This window comes from Acomys russatus, chromosome 3, assembly GCF_903995435.1.
Source record: "Acomys russatus chromosome 3, mAcoRus1.1, whole genome shotgun sequence".
Classification (NCBI taxonomy): domain Eukaryota; kingdom Metazoa; phylum Chordata; class Mammalia; order Rodentia; family Muridae; genus Acomys; species Acomys russatus.
Window position 1 is genome coordinate 57,891,343 of NC_067139.1, and position 15,882 is coordinate 57,907,224.

Here is a 15,882-nt window from a genome sequence, read left to right on the forward strand (position 1 = left end):
TCATGTTTTATTCTGAATGTGTAAGAGCTAGTGTTAAGCCACTAACCAAAGAGTATTAAGCAAAAATAAATGGTGTCTCATAAATGAATAAATAGCTCCTCACTTCCACTCTTGGAAATAAATGCTGGCAAGGGACACATTGCATAGGCAATCACAAGGCTGCCTTCACAGCTTCTTGGTTAATCTCCAGTAATGTACTCTCTCTTCCAGCATGCTCCAAGATGTTTTATCGTGCTGCTGTCTTGAGCAAGGAGGGCCTAGGTAGGTACAGAATAGCTTTTTAAAGTGACAATCAAAGTGCTCCCCCTCTGCCCTCACCCTTCTGCTTTCTCTTTCTTGAAATCCAGCTGCCATGCTATACAGAAGTCCAGTTCACTGTACTGAACATGGACCTAGAGATGCCCTGGAAGACTAGATACTCTGTGGAGAGGGGGCCATGAGGAAAGTCCTGAGGCCACCTGCCAAGCAAGCTTCCACTAAGCGCAGCTTTGACATCAACCTCCCCTGACATGATATGTAGCACAAATACTTCAAGTTAGCAAATGCATGGAATCACGTGAAATAATGCATTATTGCTATTTTATGACAATAAATATGGGTTGTTTATGGCATAGTTAGTGGTTTTCCTTCCTTTCTGCTTCCTTGTTGCTTCTTATACTGGTTTTTCTATTGCTGTATAACAAATTACCAAAAACCAGGGTACTTCAAAACAGCATGCATTTCTGATCTCACAGTTTCTGCAGGTTGGGAGTCTGTACACGACCTTGCTGGCACTCTGTTTTCCAAGGCTGAGGGTGAGGTAGAGAATGGATTGGATTTTCATCCCAGAGCCTGACACGGTAAGAATCCACTGCCATGGCCACCCACACTATTGGAGAAGATTCCTTTTCCTGTGGCTGCAAGACTGCCAGCTTTCATCTGGGGATCTGCTGGTGGTCCCTTGAGTCCAGACAGCTACCTATGGTCCCATGTGCTTGGGACTCACCTACATCATCACACCAGCAAAGAGAATCTCTGGGCCTTGGCCTTCTTCAAGGGTTTTCAATTAAACAAGCCCTATCCAGGATATCATTTGTTTAGATCACATTAGTTGGAATGGGATAAAAAAAACATCCCTCATCATTATGAGAGTCTACTGGTTAGAAACAACTCACTGAATCTGCCCACAGTGAAGGTGAAGAGACTAAACGGGACATAAACCCTACAGGGTGGGTGTCAAGAAAGTTTCCTAAGGCTCTCTTTGCTAGACTCTTGGGGCAGATTGAAACAAGGTACAAGCTGGCAGGATTCTTCAAAATAGAAAATCTATCTCTTTACACACACACACACACACACACACACACACACACACACACACACACACACGATGGTTAAACACACCAACAGAAGCAATTGTAAAACTGGCCCTCTACCTCCTTAAGACAAATCCTAGGGAGTTTGGAGTTCAGGGCTCAGCATTGTATGTATTGATCAGTGATGGAGAGATTGCCAGGGTATAAGGCAAGAAACATATCTCTGTAGTGGACTGGATCAAGGGAGGTTCTTGAGCAGGTAAAGAGGAGAACAGGAGGGGTGTAGACATTAATCCTTGAGCTATTTCTCCTGTACTGGGTTCCCATCAGTAGCATCACCCTCAGGCAGTTACATATTAGAAATGTTTACTTTCAGGCCCCACCCACATAGTGAGTAAAGAGCTGTGGGTTGGGCCCTGTGTGGAAACCAGCCCTCCAAGTATGGCTGGGCCTTATTTGAGTCCGATAACTCCTGCTTTATGGGGATCATGTTCCATTCTGATGATCATTTTTTCTCTCTTCTGACCACACTTCCTGTTTTTATAGTTGTGAAGATTGCCAATTACTGTGTGTCAGACACACACCTTTACTAAATAGCTAGTGTTCAAAATAATGGAGAAAGATGACTGCTCAGAACCTCCACATCATCTCACTTTACTGAGGTGCTAAATCATATTGGGGTACTATGTAAATTTATCACCTGTACCCTCATGAAGAAGCTCATCAAATGGAAAGCGTACATGTATATAAATGTCATGGGATTTTTCAGGATGGGGTCAAAGGACAAGATGGGATGCCCTATGAATCTCAAGCAATAAAAGGCCCTCTTACTACAGAAATAATTTCTGCTTCTGCTTGACATTTTCTAAGTAGAGAAGCTGCTTCATTTAAAGGATGCTCGCTACAGTTCGTCGTCAGCTTGCCAGGTTGACAATCAGGATTGCTCACTACGAAATGGTGAGATGAAGAAATCTGGAATTCACCTGCAGACTTAGAGCTTTGTACTTTTTAGCCAATATCTCTTCCTATAAGTAAAGCCAGAAAGTTTCAGTATCAGTATCTCGGGGTAACTGCTCTCTGTGCATGATCCCCAAGGGGGAGAGATTTATAAAGGACAGCACAGGAGACAAATGCCACACATAACGGATAGTACCCACAAATGCAGATGCTTACAAAAGGCCAAATGCCGCAATCTCCTTCACTACCTTGTGTGATGTCAGGCCATCTGGGACTTTCCTATTTTTGTCTATAGAATATCCGGGGCCCTACTCTCACTTTCTGGAGCTGGCCTCTCACCTGGCACTTTCAATCTCTAAATCCATTTATTCAAACTCACGCTGCGCTGTGTGCTACAGGGTCACAGGGATGTCCAGCTTCCTCCTCCTCCTCCTCTCTTCACCTCATCTATGCTCATTAGGAGTGAATATGGCCTCTGTCCTCAAAACGCCATCACCTCATTTGAATCTCAGATTCTAGCATCTAAGATCTTGTGTTAAATCCAAGAGGGAACTTCCATCTTATTTGAGGATTAGGCTCTAAACTTTGTGCCTCTCATGGGTCACACTTACCCTGGATACCCTCACAGGTACCCTGTCAGAGTCCTAGATGCTCTCGGTAACACAAGCACTGCCAGTTTCCCTCCAGCCCCAGGCCCTCCCTTTGAGGACTATCCTGTTCAGAACTCATGCAGCCTTAATCACCAGGTTTATTGGTAAGGTAAGATCTTGACCTGTATAGGTCAAGAATGACAACCATAAGAAGGAATGACTTCTCCTATCAGAGTTCCACAATGCACACGCTCCCTGGGTAATGGCAGGAGGAATGGCTGCCTTCTGCTTCTTTTTGACGAATGTGCCTAGTTAGTCATGTCCTATAAACTAAACATACAAACCAGAGAAAGGAAGACGGACATGCCCTGGACTGTCTCATATTCCTATATAAATGGCCAAGGTAACACAAGAAACAAAAAGATGCCCAAGGGCATCTGCTCTGCCTGACTTCATCCCCTGATAAAATCCTACCATGTAAGTGACACAGTGAGTCCCAACTGCCAATTCATTGTCACGTACCCATTAGTGGAAATTGTTTAAAAACATGGGTTATAAAGACACATTCCCAGAGATTTGGGTGTGGGGTAGGGTCCAAATATCTATAGTTTTAAACCTTTCTTCATGGAACCCAGACTGGCTACCAGCTTTGAAGAGCCTCAGCATTAGGTTCCTCAAAAATATTAATGCCTGGCATGGATGCCCTGATATGTAGGTTCAAAAGGTAAAAAGGTAATTCATTGTTTCTCCTTGAAAACCAAGAAATAATTACAACAGAGGACAAACAAGCTTTGACAAGTGCAAGGAACTATACCCAGGAACAGAGAGGCAAATCTAAGTAGAGTGATTAAAGGAAAGTTCAACAGAAGCAGGCATAACTGAGGAGATGGCTTCAAGGCCACTGCAGTCGACTTGACAGTTATAGATCCAGGACCCACCAGGTAGCTCAAGCTTCAAGGAAAACAAAAAAAGAGAAGCACTGCCCAACCAGAGGAGGTGATTCACAATAAATCTTTTCACACAACCTGTTAAGCAGATCTTCACCGGCTCCTTCCTTCACTCTGAAACAGTTCCATTTCAAAAACTACAAAAGCCAGAGTATTTGATTTTGGTCAAGGCACAAACACAGGCTGAGAGACCATAGGTTATTATGAGATTAAGCCGACATGGGACACTTATTTGCAAATGATCTGGAGGTTGCAATAAAGACTGACCACGGACACCACTGCACAGAGGGTATCAGTATCAGCTCACCTTTCGGTCTGGCCAGTTGTATTTTGCAAAGATGGTATCATAGGTGTCCACTGCCCCATCAGTTATGAGCATGATGGCCTGGCTGCAGATGCTTCCTTGTCCAGTATGGTTGAACTGTGGAAAGAAATGTTTAACACAAAGCACATGTTAGAGAGTCTGTGTATTCACAAGATCTCCAGGATATATGGTCCTGGGCTTAGGAAACTTCTCAAAATCCAAGAGCTCATTGCATACCTCCAATACAACCCACAGGAGAAGCCTTCCACATGGGACTCCTTTGTGCACTGAGAATGACAAGCTGCAACTAACTCCAGACCAAGGCAAGGAGGGGAGCTTTAAAGCACTTGCAGTCTACCTAAGTTTTCTGCCTCAAAGTACCACGCTCAGTATGGAAAAACAAGCCACCTAGGAATTGGCCAAGGACCTTTTTAAGAGTACATTATGAAGGGCAGCAGGCTATGAAAGAGTCAGCATCTTTTTCAAAACCCGAATGAGGCTGATCTGAGAGAGTTGAGTAGGTACAGAGTGTTTCATAGGTTAAAGATCAAAACAGGCTTTAGAACAAGAATGAGGTTAGAAAGGTAAGTAGCAGCCCAAGGTTAAGAACTCTTTTTGAACAATGAGCTTAAAATACACGTTTTAGCATAAAGGCTTTGTACTAGTTTGCTAGTCTGTGGGACAGACTAGCTGAAAATCCCAGATTTTACTTGCTAGTGTGCAGACCCTAATTTCAGCCTTATGTGTAGGCAAGGACTAGGCACGTGCTTGAAATACCAGCACTCCGGAGACAGGAGGACAGAGGATTGGGGCAAGGTCAAGGTCATCATGGTCTATGTTTCCAGGCAAGCCTGGGTTTCAGGTTGAGTCTCTGTTCTCAAAACAAGCAAACCAACCAAAACAAAAATCAAATCATGGGAGTGGGAGCGTGAGATATGGCTCAGTGACAGATCACTTCTTGCCTCGTATTTGTAAGGCCCTGGGTTCGATCTCGGAACCACACACAGAGCTCCTAGCCTTGCTAAGTAACAGCTGCAAGTGAGTAGACATAATTACCAGAGTAGTATATCCTACCTATGAAGTGTAGGTGAAAAAACAAATCTTCAATGGATGCTATTAATGATGTAGGTCATAGTAATGCCAAGTCCTTAAACACCCCACAAGTACAGAACAGTGCTGAGTCACCGACGTACATAACATGCGTTAACCTTCAGTAGCAAACACCCCCTCCACTACAGTCCACTGCTTGCTCATTTGCTAACATGCATGAGTGTTATGGGGTTGATACATGCCCAGATCACTTCTTTCCCTTAATTTTGTATTCTCATTGAAAATACATAGAAAAATGATTCTAGAAAGAAGAAGGGACCAGGAAGTGAGAAGCTGTACAAACTGATCTCAGGGAAGACTTACTTCACTTTTCTTTTTAAAAATCCTGCCTCAATAACAGCAAAATCTATCTTGGGGTAGAACAATATGGAAGCTGAATTGTGGCTTAGTAGAAAAGCACTTTCCTAAGCCCTTGCAAAGAATGTGTTAAATGTCTTGGCCATAACACTGGGAAAGAAAGTAGGAACATCCTGAGGTGTTCTCTTTCCTGAATATCTATGTCTTCATTTGTAACACCAGAACAGCTTAGCCCTGTTGTTTTGATCTGTGGTGGCCTAAGGAACAAATAAGACATTCAAATAGAAGATATTAATGTCTGGTCTTTATTTGTTTATAAGGTTGATATGTTGACCATAAATAACTGTATGTGTGTGGATGTAAGGGGTATAGGGGTGAGTGGGTAGATGGGTGGATGGTTGGATGGATGGATGGGTAGTTAGATGGATGGATGGATGGATGGATGCATGGGTGGATAGGTAGATGGATGGAATTGCTTTGAGGCCTTATTAGGACAGAGCAAGCCAACCACCCACATATGGAGACTACTGTTAGAATGGAGAGTCCTCCTCAATTCTTTTCCAGAACCAGGTATATCCCTGAGATGTTCTCTTTCCTGAACATCCATGTCTTCATTTGTAACACGAGAACAGCATCCTTCCATAGTGGCTATAATACATTAAATGCTCCTTGTGTACCAGTGTAGAAGCATGGACCCACTGAACCCTATTGGCCTTGGAAGTTGAAACTATGCTTATCCTAACCCTTTTGCAGGCAGGAAGGCTGAGGCCCAGAGAGGTCAGTTAAGTAGCCCACTGGGAAATGACTAATGTCTGGCAGCTGCCATCTGAGCATGGACAGAGCAGCCGTAGCATCTACATTTGGCCTAGTGATGACAGGGGAGTTCCTGAGCAGATAGGGACTGTTATGGCCTGGTAATGTCCTCCAGGTGCCCGTGTGCTTGAGGCCTGATTTTTAGTGTACTTATGAGGAGAAGTGGTATAGACCAGTGAGAGACAGTGCCAAGTGGGAAGTCCTGAGATCACACAGACTGCTGTCCTCAAAAGAGGCCGAGACAATTCCTGAGAAAGTAAGTATAAGAGTGAGCATGGCCTTTGGTGTCTCTGGCTTCCTGATGCAAGACATGACTTCTCAGTCTTGAGCAGACTCCTGCTATGGTGCCATTATCAGCCATCAGGCTCTCACCATTGGTCAATCAAAGGGACTCTTTTCACTCTCCCAAATTGTGAGTAAATAAACTACTTTATCTTTCCCACTGAAACACCACTGAGATTCTCTCAGGGTACTGTCTTTCTTCTTTACCTCAGTAAGAAAAGGCAGTCTTCAAGCCTAGCCCTCTGGAGAAAGTCCTCCCAGCCTTTAAAAAGCCCACAACATGCCCTGGGATAAAGGCCACTCATGCTTCAGGTCACAGAGGCTTCAGACAACACTGAGTATTCCAGAAGCTCATGCAAAACCATCCTGGAAGAAGCATTTTCAAGAAAAAGAAAGAAGGGAAGGGAAGGGAAGCTAGCTGAGTACTGCAGTCACAGTCCCCTGGAGCTCTATTGTAAAGACAGTCCTTTCCTCTCAGGCGTGGCCCCTCGCATATTCTCTGAAGCAATGTGGAGTTAGAAGATTTTAAGGAATGCAATTAAATTCAAATGCTTTGATGAGTAATATCGCTTCTCTTCGTATTTGTCTAGAACATTTTTTTTTTCATTGAATAGGGAGAGTGATGAAAGTGTTTTCCATAATAATAACAATGACAAGGCCCTGATGATGAACTACAATTAGCTCCCTGATTCATCAGTTAGCAGTGAAGCTTCCAATGCATCCTGACATTTAGAGCATTTGGTTGTGATTAACAGTCTTTGAAATGTCACTGAATTTTATTTAATTGGCTAAGAAAAAATTTTTTTAAAGGTAATCACTGCAAAGATCACATTCATCGCCAAGAAAGATAATTGCAGTTGTCACATGACAAGGTAGATGCTAACTACTGTAGCGAACTGGCTCTGTGTTCTTTGTGGAGTCTAATGGGTGGGGTAGAGATCAACAACTAGAGGGGCCTTAGAAGTTTGTTTGAATGCTCTTTCAAAGCCATGAGTACCAACGGCCATGAGCCTGTAAGTCATCTGAGCAAATACCAAAACTGAAATGTTGGTAATTGCAAGACAGAATAAATTCCATTTAATTACTGCAACCTCTGAGCCATTCTAAGCTCCAGCCAGACACATCACAATGTGTGTGTGCATGGAAATCGAGTGTGTGTGTGTCTGTGTGTTACACTACACTGTAGTGTAGTGTAACAGCTTTTTAATTTTACATAAGCTTGCAGAGGCAGACATAACAGAATTTTAGCACTTAAAAGGCCACATTGATGAAGTGGAAAATAGATAAAGCCTCATTTGCATGGAAGATTAACCACCTCTGTGTTTGTCTAAGAATTTAGCTGTTTAAAAGCCCAAAGGAAAGAGATAGGGTGGAAATGTTTCTCTATAGAATGAGCACTCAGAGGAATATGGTGCCAACTGCTAGCCATCTCCAGCATGGACATTTGGCAGCCTTCATTAGGGCTGCTTTCTGCTGTCTAGGATTCATAAGCAATCCATCTGGGCTCTGACTGGCCAGACTCCACAGGGTTTGTACAGGTGAAGATCAGGCATACCGATGGATAGAAGGTTTCAATGTTTAAAATACTAGAGCCAAGGAGATGGCTCAGTGTGCAAAAGGCGATTGCCACCCAGCCTGATGACCCAAGGTCAACCCCCAGAACCCACATGGTAGAAAGAGAGAGTAGACAACTACAAGTTGTACTTTAGCCTCCACAAATACACAATACATACATACATACATGGGTATATACATACATACATACATACATACATGATGAAAAATTACTGACAAGAAGTTGAGGTGGGGAAAAGACACCCATCCTGGTGTTTTCTCTAGGTCTTAGTGGTCTCTGGTAATGTGAACACAATATTTTGGAGGATATAAAGGGTATTATGTCCAAACATATGCTTAATGGACCTAGAATACCACAAGATGTTAATAATAAGTTTATTATATGATATAAAGTATTCCTGAACCCAAAAGCTTGAGTACTGAAAAAAAAACCACAATTTTGAAATGCCTCTACCTTACAGGACTTCTCCCAAGTGTTAATATATAAGTGCTATAGACCTTCTTACAAAAAAAAATTGTGTTTAAGTTTTGAAGTAGTGAAAGTCTATATGTGATTGCATTGCAAATATCCAGGATGAGGGTGGCTCCCCAACTTGCATTCAACCCTAAGTGGAAGATCTTGGTGATCATCATTTACCTGGCAGTAACCTTGGCGCAGGAATGTTTGAAAACAAAACTGATGAGTGGAAAATGATGAGGGAAAAAATGAAATAAATGTTACAGGACAAGTAAAAAGGAGAAGGGATAAATCAAAGGCCATACAAGAGGCGAGGCCAAGTCTCAGAGTGGAAGTATAGCTGTTTTGAGACAGGGTTAAAACATGTGGAAGAAGAAGAAACCTACAAGTAAAGCTTTTCACCAGCTGAGATTCAAGAATTCGAACAGAGTTGATAATATTTGTTATGAAGGTACTGATAGTGAGATACTAAGGATTTTATATACAGATATTTTCTAATGAGGCTAATAAAATATCAATAAATCATGCTTAATGCCCAAACCAATTGGAAAGTCAATTATGGCCTTTCTCCTATCCTAGCTACATTGGAAATGTCACATACAAGACTAGAAACTTGTTTGCAGTGTAAATACCCTAACTTCTCTTAACAATTCTTACTTTATACCAACTGTAGTCCTCTCAGGTACATCCTGCAGCTAAAAACATGACCTCATTTAGGTTCTTAGCAGCATGCCTCACTCTTTCCCAGAGTGCCTCTCTCTCTTTCCCAGAGTTGCCTCTCTCTTTCCTCCAGGTGTGACTCATCCATCTGCTGCTTTGGTGACTTACAGAACACCTTGGTCTGAAGCTATACCAATGAAAGAAGCAGGAGAACGCAGGGAGAGCCAAGTCTGGTGAAGGTGAAAGGACCTCACTGGGGACATAGCTCTGATGAGCTGTCACCCACGTTGGGATGGGACATTTTGATAATGTATCTCCCTTGGAGACACATGTGTAGCTATAAGTAACTCCAATTAAAATAAAAACCCGTCTAGCAAGTTAGGCTTGGATGGAATCTTTTCTGTGGTTTGTGTGTGCCCTGTGTAGGGTAAATGGGCATTTCTGTATGTGTCTCCATGAAAAGCCACACATCTGCCTCCACAGATTAGAAGAATGAAGCTGAAAATCCATTATTCAGCATCATGCACATGTTCCCTGCTTGGCCGACCAAGGGCCACAAACGTAACCACATAATGCTCTCTCAACTCCCCTTCCTCTACCACTGAGAGCAGGAGAGCAAGGATGAACCACAAGGAAGACTTGTAACAAGGGCTTGCAGCTCCCAGTAGTTCTTGAGATAAAAAGACTGAATTTCCAAATCATGACAAGTCTTTTCAGTATCACCTCTGAAAAAGAGACTGGAAATTGATAGCTCTAAGCCATTTAGAAATCACTGGCCTGGTTCCAAACCAGTGTGAGGGAGCAGTTGCCCTTGGCCCAGGTTAGTGGTTTCCAAGTTATTAATATGCTATTAATAGAGGTGTGTTCTTTAAAATCTCTCTCTCTCTCTCTCTCTCTCTCTCTCTCTCTCTCTCTCTCTCTCTCTCTCTCTCTCTCTCTCTGTCTGTGTGTGTGTGTGTGTGTGTGTGTGTGTGTGTGTAAGACAGAGAGGGAGAGAGAGAGAAAGAGACACAGACAGACAGACAGACAGAATGACTGGCTCCTGAAGCTCAGGTTGGCCTTGAACTCACTATGTAGCTGAAAATGACCTTGAACTTCTGATCCATCTGTCCCTATCGCCCAACTGCTGGGATTATAGATTTATGCTACCACATACAGTTTAAATAATGCTGGGGTATGAGCCCAGGGCTTTGTGTATGCTAGGTAAGCACTTTACTGGTGCATACATACGGATTACCTGTAGCTAACAGCCCCTGGGAATGAGGAAGAGGGCTGGCTTTGCATGTGTGTATATTGGAGAAACCAAGTAGACACCTTCCTTCTGTTTAACTTGTTTCCTCTTCAGGAGGAAAAGACTGGCTCAGGATTGAGACCAAAATGGCTTTATTTGTGTCAGTCTGTGTCATTGGTAAAAGAAACTCTAGGTGTTATGACAACCCTTGACTCAAGAGCCAGTGTAGCTAAGTATGAAAACCCAAGTCTATGCTAGGATTCCACTGGGTGGCAAAGCAAAATCAAGGAAAGCCCAAGCCTGGGATCCAGAGGAATTACCTACCATTTGCGAGCTATACACTGCTGAGTGACCCAGCACCCAGCCCTCCATTTGCTTATGTACAAAATGACAAGAGCCTTGCTCTGCAAAGTGACACCCTGATCCAAATGTGGGTGGCATTCAACTTTGTGCCTGTTACTCTCAGAGCACCCAAGGACCGAAAATAACCCTGACCTCAATTTTCTACAATCCCATCTATTGTGCTGAGCTTGAGGAAGGCAGGCCAAAGTGGTACTTACGTCGCTGAGTATGTTGAAGGCCTCATTCAGAGCGATATCCAGCATCCCAATTCCTTTGGCAAAAAGTTTGTCCAGATGCTCCCTGAAGTGCTAAAAAAAACAACAATGCAGAAAAGTCCATGAGAACTCTGCAGGTACCCCCTGTTCTCAGAACCTACTATCAGTCATCCCCCAGCTCCTCTGCCATATTGCTCTTACATATGCCAACTGCTTCTGGGGACTCAGTATTGATGTCACCCCTTCCTATCTTAGGAGGCTTTCTCAGGCCGTTTGCTTCTTAGGCCAGTTCACAGTGCTATCTTTGTGTCCTAGTTTGCTTCTTTATGGCTGTAATAAAAAACACTGACCAGAAACAACTCCCAGGCCAAAATCTATCACTGAAAGAAGTCAGGTCAGGAGCTCAAGGTGGGATCCGGAGTAGGACATGAAGCAGAGGTCCAGATGAAAGCTGCCTATTGTATGGTTCCTATGGTTTCTTCAGATGCTTTCCTCATGCTTAGGGATGGCACCACCCACAGTGGGCCTGCATCAATTATTAATCAAGAAAATCTCCTCAAGACTCAGACATGTCCACAGGTCAATGGAGGCATTTTCTCAACTGAGGTTTTCTCTTTCCAGGTATCTCTAGAGTGTATCAAGTTGAGCCAAGCCCACTGTGGGTGGTGCCACCCCGAGGCAGGTGGTCCTGGGTTCTATGAGAAAGCATCAGAACAAGCCACAGGAACAATACAGTAAGCAGCTTTCCCCCAGGGTCTCTGCTAACCAGCACACTTTTCAACCTCAGGTTGCTATCCTGTAGACTCAGATCTAGCTTGCATCCAGCAGTCCTGATCAGCAACTGTCCGATTCAACTCTATTCCCACTCAGAACTGCTTACTTCTTCAAGATAGGCAGGACTTGGTCCCCCAGGTTTATCACATGGCAGGTACACAGAGAAGCCACTCAGTTAGATCTATCTGGAGTGCAAGCATAAAGAGCAGATCTTATCACTAAGCTGCACTCATGGCCAAGGAGAGCAGGCTAGAGATGAGGCTCCTTGCTAGCGGCCGGAGTCTCATCTGTTTATTCTGATCCTGTCCAGAAGTCCAGCTCCAGCCTCATAAGAAAGTAATTATGAAACCTTGCGAAGAAGCACAGCACACGAGGAGCTGTGCGCATCACTGTATGCTTGAGTCTGGGCTTTGCATTTGTTTGTTTTGGTGGGCCCTGCTGAGGATACACCCTGGGCCTGCACATGCCAGGTAAGTACTCTCCCGTGGCGTGGTATGCCCAAGCTCTGTACCAATAAGCTGGCCCTGAACTGGCCCCAGGGCTGTATCATTATGGTTAGGCTTCCCTGTGGGGTTGGGATACGGTGCAACCAGGAAGAGCTGGTCTGCAGCCGGAATGGGATCAAGTCATGTCCAAGGCCCAAAATCTCTTTCGTCACTAGAGTGGGAGGAGTGGGGACCACTCCCTCCCCCGCCCCAGGCTTGCATGTCCTGGTGCATGTAAGCCTTTGCCCCTCACTTTTGCCCACACCAGAGGAGGTCACATTGTAGTCTCAACCACGTTAAACTTCCCCTCTCCTTATAAGGTCATATCCAGCAAGCATCTGGAATCCCTCTTCATGCAACTAAGGTACTCCTACGATGCTGGTCCTGGCCAATGATGTACACTCACCCCCAAAGCCTCTACTCACTTCCTAAAGGTTTAAATAGTCTTTGCCCTTCTCAATTAAATGAATTGCTCAATGAAGCCTGCCTCCAGAGAGTCTGTTCTTGTTGAACTCACCCACTGCCTGGGGTCTTCATCACCCATGCCCCCACCATGCCATTCCTGCCTCCTGCTTCCTCCCCTCAGGATCCAGGCAACCATGCTGGGAAGCAGAGCCTGAATGGCACTCTGCTTTACAAGTCCACCTGATATTACCTTCCTCACCCACGCTCAGTGGTGCTTGGTTACACAGGTTTATGCTGCACGGCTACCATGTCACTGTTCCTTTAATTCCTGTGCAGCTGCGTGTCACATGCTGCTTCAGGCAAGGGCTGCTTTTATGGTTGGTCATGAAGAGTCAAATGGAACAAACAGGGAGATGGGCTCAGCACTCTTAGTAGAAAGGTCAGTCAGTTTTGTTTTGCTTTGTTTTGTTTTGTTTTTTTCCTGACACAAAGATGATTCATACATTAGGTGAAAATATATTTCATCAAAGAGAGACCTTCCAAATGGTGCCATGAATAGAGGAGTCGCTGTTTCTCCTTCTTCTCTCCCTCATTCCATACTCTGCCCTTCTTTCCTACCCTTAACATAAACCAGATCAACTCCCTGGTCTTAGAGATGCATTCACCCTCTCATCTCAGCTCCACACAGAGCTGCCTTCTAGGAAACTGTTTCCAAGGATTTGATGCCCACTAATTGCTGCTCTACTCAATTTGGCAGCCATGGGCGACCTATAAATACTGATATTTAAGCTGAAATAAAATTACCCACTATTAAAAACCCCACACTCCCCCCAGCTCAAGCCACATTTTCAAATGCTCATTACGTCCTTGTGGCTGGTGACTATCTGTCAGTGCTGATGTCAGAACAGTGTCATCGCAACAGAGGGTTTCACTGAACAGTGCCAAGCTGAAGATACAAGGGTCAGAGTAGCCATCTTGGCTTATTACATCAATGACAAATGGCGAGTCTAAGGCCGAATGCAGTATGACGGTCAGTCTTGGATGTCCAATTGACTGGATGTGGAATCAACTGCTGGGTGCACCTGTGAGGGGTTTTCTTGACCAGGTTACCTGAAGTGGAAGGACATATCCTAATGTGGGTGGAAACTTCTGGTGACAGCCCCAGAGGTCCGAGGGAAAAGCTTCACTTCCTGCTTGCCTTCTCAGCTCCTTGCCAAGTTCACCAAACCTCCCAGGCTTCTAACACAGACTGAAGGCCAGTGGCTCTCCATGGTTCCCTTCCGCCTTCAGAGACAGCCTGGGACTGCCAAGGTACCTAGACTCCTGGAAAGAATATCTGCTTGGCTCTCAGCCTCTGCAATGTGAAAACAGCAGCTGTTGGGCTGCTCAAACTGTTTCCTGTGAGTCGAAGAAATCTCATTCCTTCTATCGGTTCTGTTCCCCAAGAGACCTCTTAATGATACAGACGGGGACCCAGGACCCCTTCCTTTCTTCTGACTATATTTTACTAACATGCCACATGTGGTTTGACTGAGACCCCTTTCTCATATTATGTCCTAGTTTGGTTTCTGTTGGTATGATAAAATATCCTAACAAAGATCAATGCAGTGGAGAAAGCACTTATTCCCCTTACAGTCCCAGGTTCCCGTCCCACTGCTGAGGGGTAACCTGGGTGGGAACTCAGGCAGCCAGTCATGAGCTTCCACAGTCATGAGCTTCCTCCCTTGCCTGCCTATTTAGATGTCCACAAAGGGGAGGGTCTTCTTTTATGAACTGACAACCAAGACAATCACTCACAGCCCAGCCGGGCCCACAGGCCAGTCTGATATAGATGATCTCTCAGGAAGATCCTCCTCCCCGATGACTCTAGGTTATGCCCAGGTGACAAACTGACCGGGGCACACCTTCCAGGACCAAGACATGGAGTTTCTATATAGTCACACCTGAAGCTTCATTGTGCAGGTAGAATTGGACTGGTTGGACAGTTTGTTGCCCAGAAACCCTTTCTCAAATTTTCACTGTTTTACATAAGCTAATAAGGAAACACCTGACTTAGACTTAGACTCCCCAGAGTCTGATCCAGGCTGACATGGTCAATCTCCACCGGGTTTTCATCCTCATCTCTTTGTGCAGTTTGCTTCTCTGACACCTATAGCCTGTCTCCCCGCAACTCCCACCCCGGGGGGAAGGGATTCTTACACACTAGAGGCAGAATGACTTGTCTAGGACCCATTCAGTGCCATCCTGAGGATGTTCAAAGAAGAAGTGATTTGGAGGGACTAAGATTCTATAGACAGAGTTCTGCCAAAGTCTAGTCATCAGTCTCCTATTTTAAGATGCTGTCAGCCCATGCTATGGCCACAGGCATCCTTCCACACACATGTTGTCCTGTGGAAGTGTAATTCAGAGTTTTTTTTTTAAAGTTTCAAATCTTGTACAAATAGAGAGAAACCAGGGATAGAGCAAGGTGAATTATTATCAATATTTTAATTTTTGCAAAGAAACCAGAAATTCTGTAGCTATGGAGGTGGCAGCTTTATAATCCAATATACCTCAGAAAAATAACACCTTTCCCTTCAAGGGCCAGGCTGTTTTAAATGAATACAAACATAGTTAAATTTCACAGACCCACAATCCCGAGGGGCCTCAGGAGCCTAGCTACGGAAGGAATAGAGGGCCCTAAGTTGCTGGGCTAGGAACTGCTCAACAATTGTGGACAAAAGGTGGCCAGGCCCCATGTTTTTCCTAAGTTAAAACAGTTTGTAGGAAGTAGTGATGGCCCCGTAATATTATTAAATTTCAATAAAGGAAGAGTAAAGTGGTATTTTATCTTTGCTTCAGACAGTGTGCATGGCATATGCTGTCGCGCAGGAAAAGGTCTTGCTTCCAAAGCAATTAGTGCAGCTTTCTACCTGGGGAGATAAGCCTGCCTTGGTGCACCATGCCCAGCGCCAGCAGGTACCACAGAGCCTGCTTATCTCCTGCATACAGTCATCCTATCCCAGCCAGTGAGAGGCTCTGGCACAATGGGCTCTCCCTCCACCTCCATTTGAGTCGGCAGAACCATACTGATAATTCTCTCCCGTGACAACAGCACTCCGGTGCTTCCCAGCCTGCAAGTCTTAGTTTCTATTGCTGTGATAAAG

General features: G+C 44.5%; 1 protein-coding gene across 1 annotated transcript in view; it reads right to left on the bottom strand.

Annotated features, from left to right (window-relative positions):
* Cacna2d3 (calcium voltage-gated channel auxiliary subunit alpha2delta 3) overlaps window positions 1–15,882 on the bottom strand; it is an 811,541-nt gene that overhangs the window by 376,135 nt on the left and 419,524 nt on the right. The window contains exons 10-11 of the mRNA XM_051140839.1: window positions 11,076–11,165; window positions 4,094–4,207 (exon numbers count right to left, since the gene is read on the bottom strand). Of these exons, the coding sequence (XP_050996796.1) occupies window positions 4,094–4,207; window positions 11,076–11,165 (204 nt within the window). The remainder of the gene's footprint in view (window positions 1–4,093; window positions 4,208–11,075; window positions 11,166–15,882) is intronic.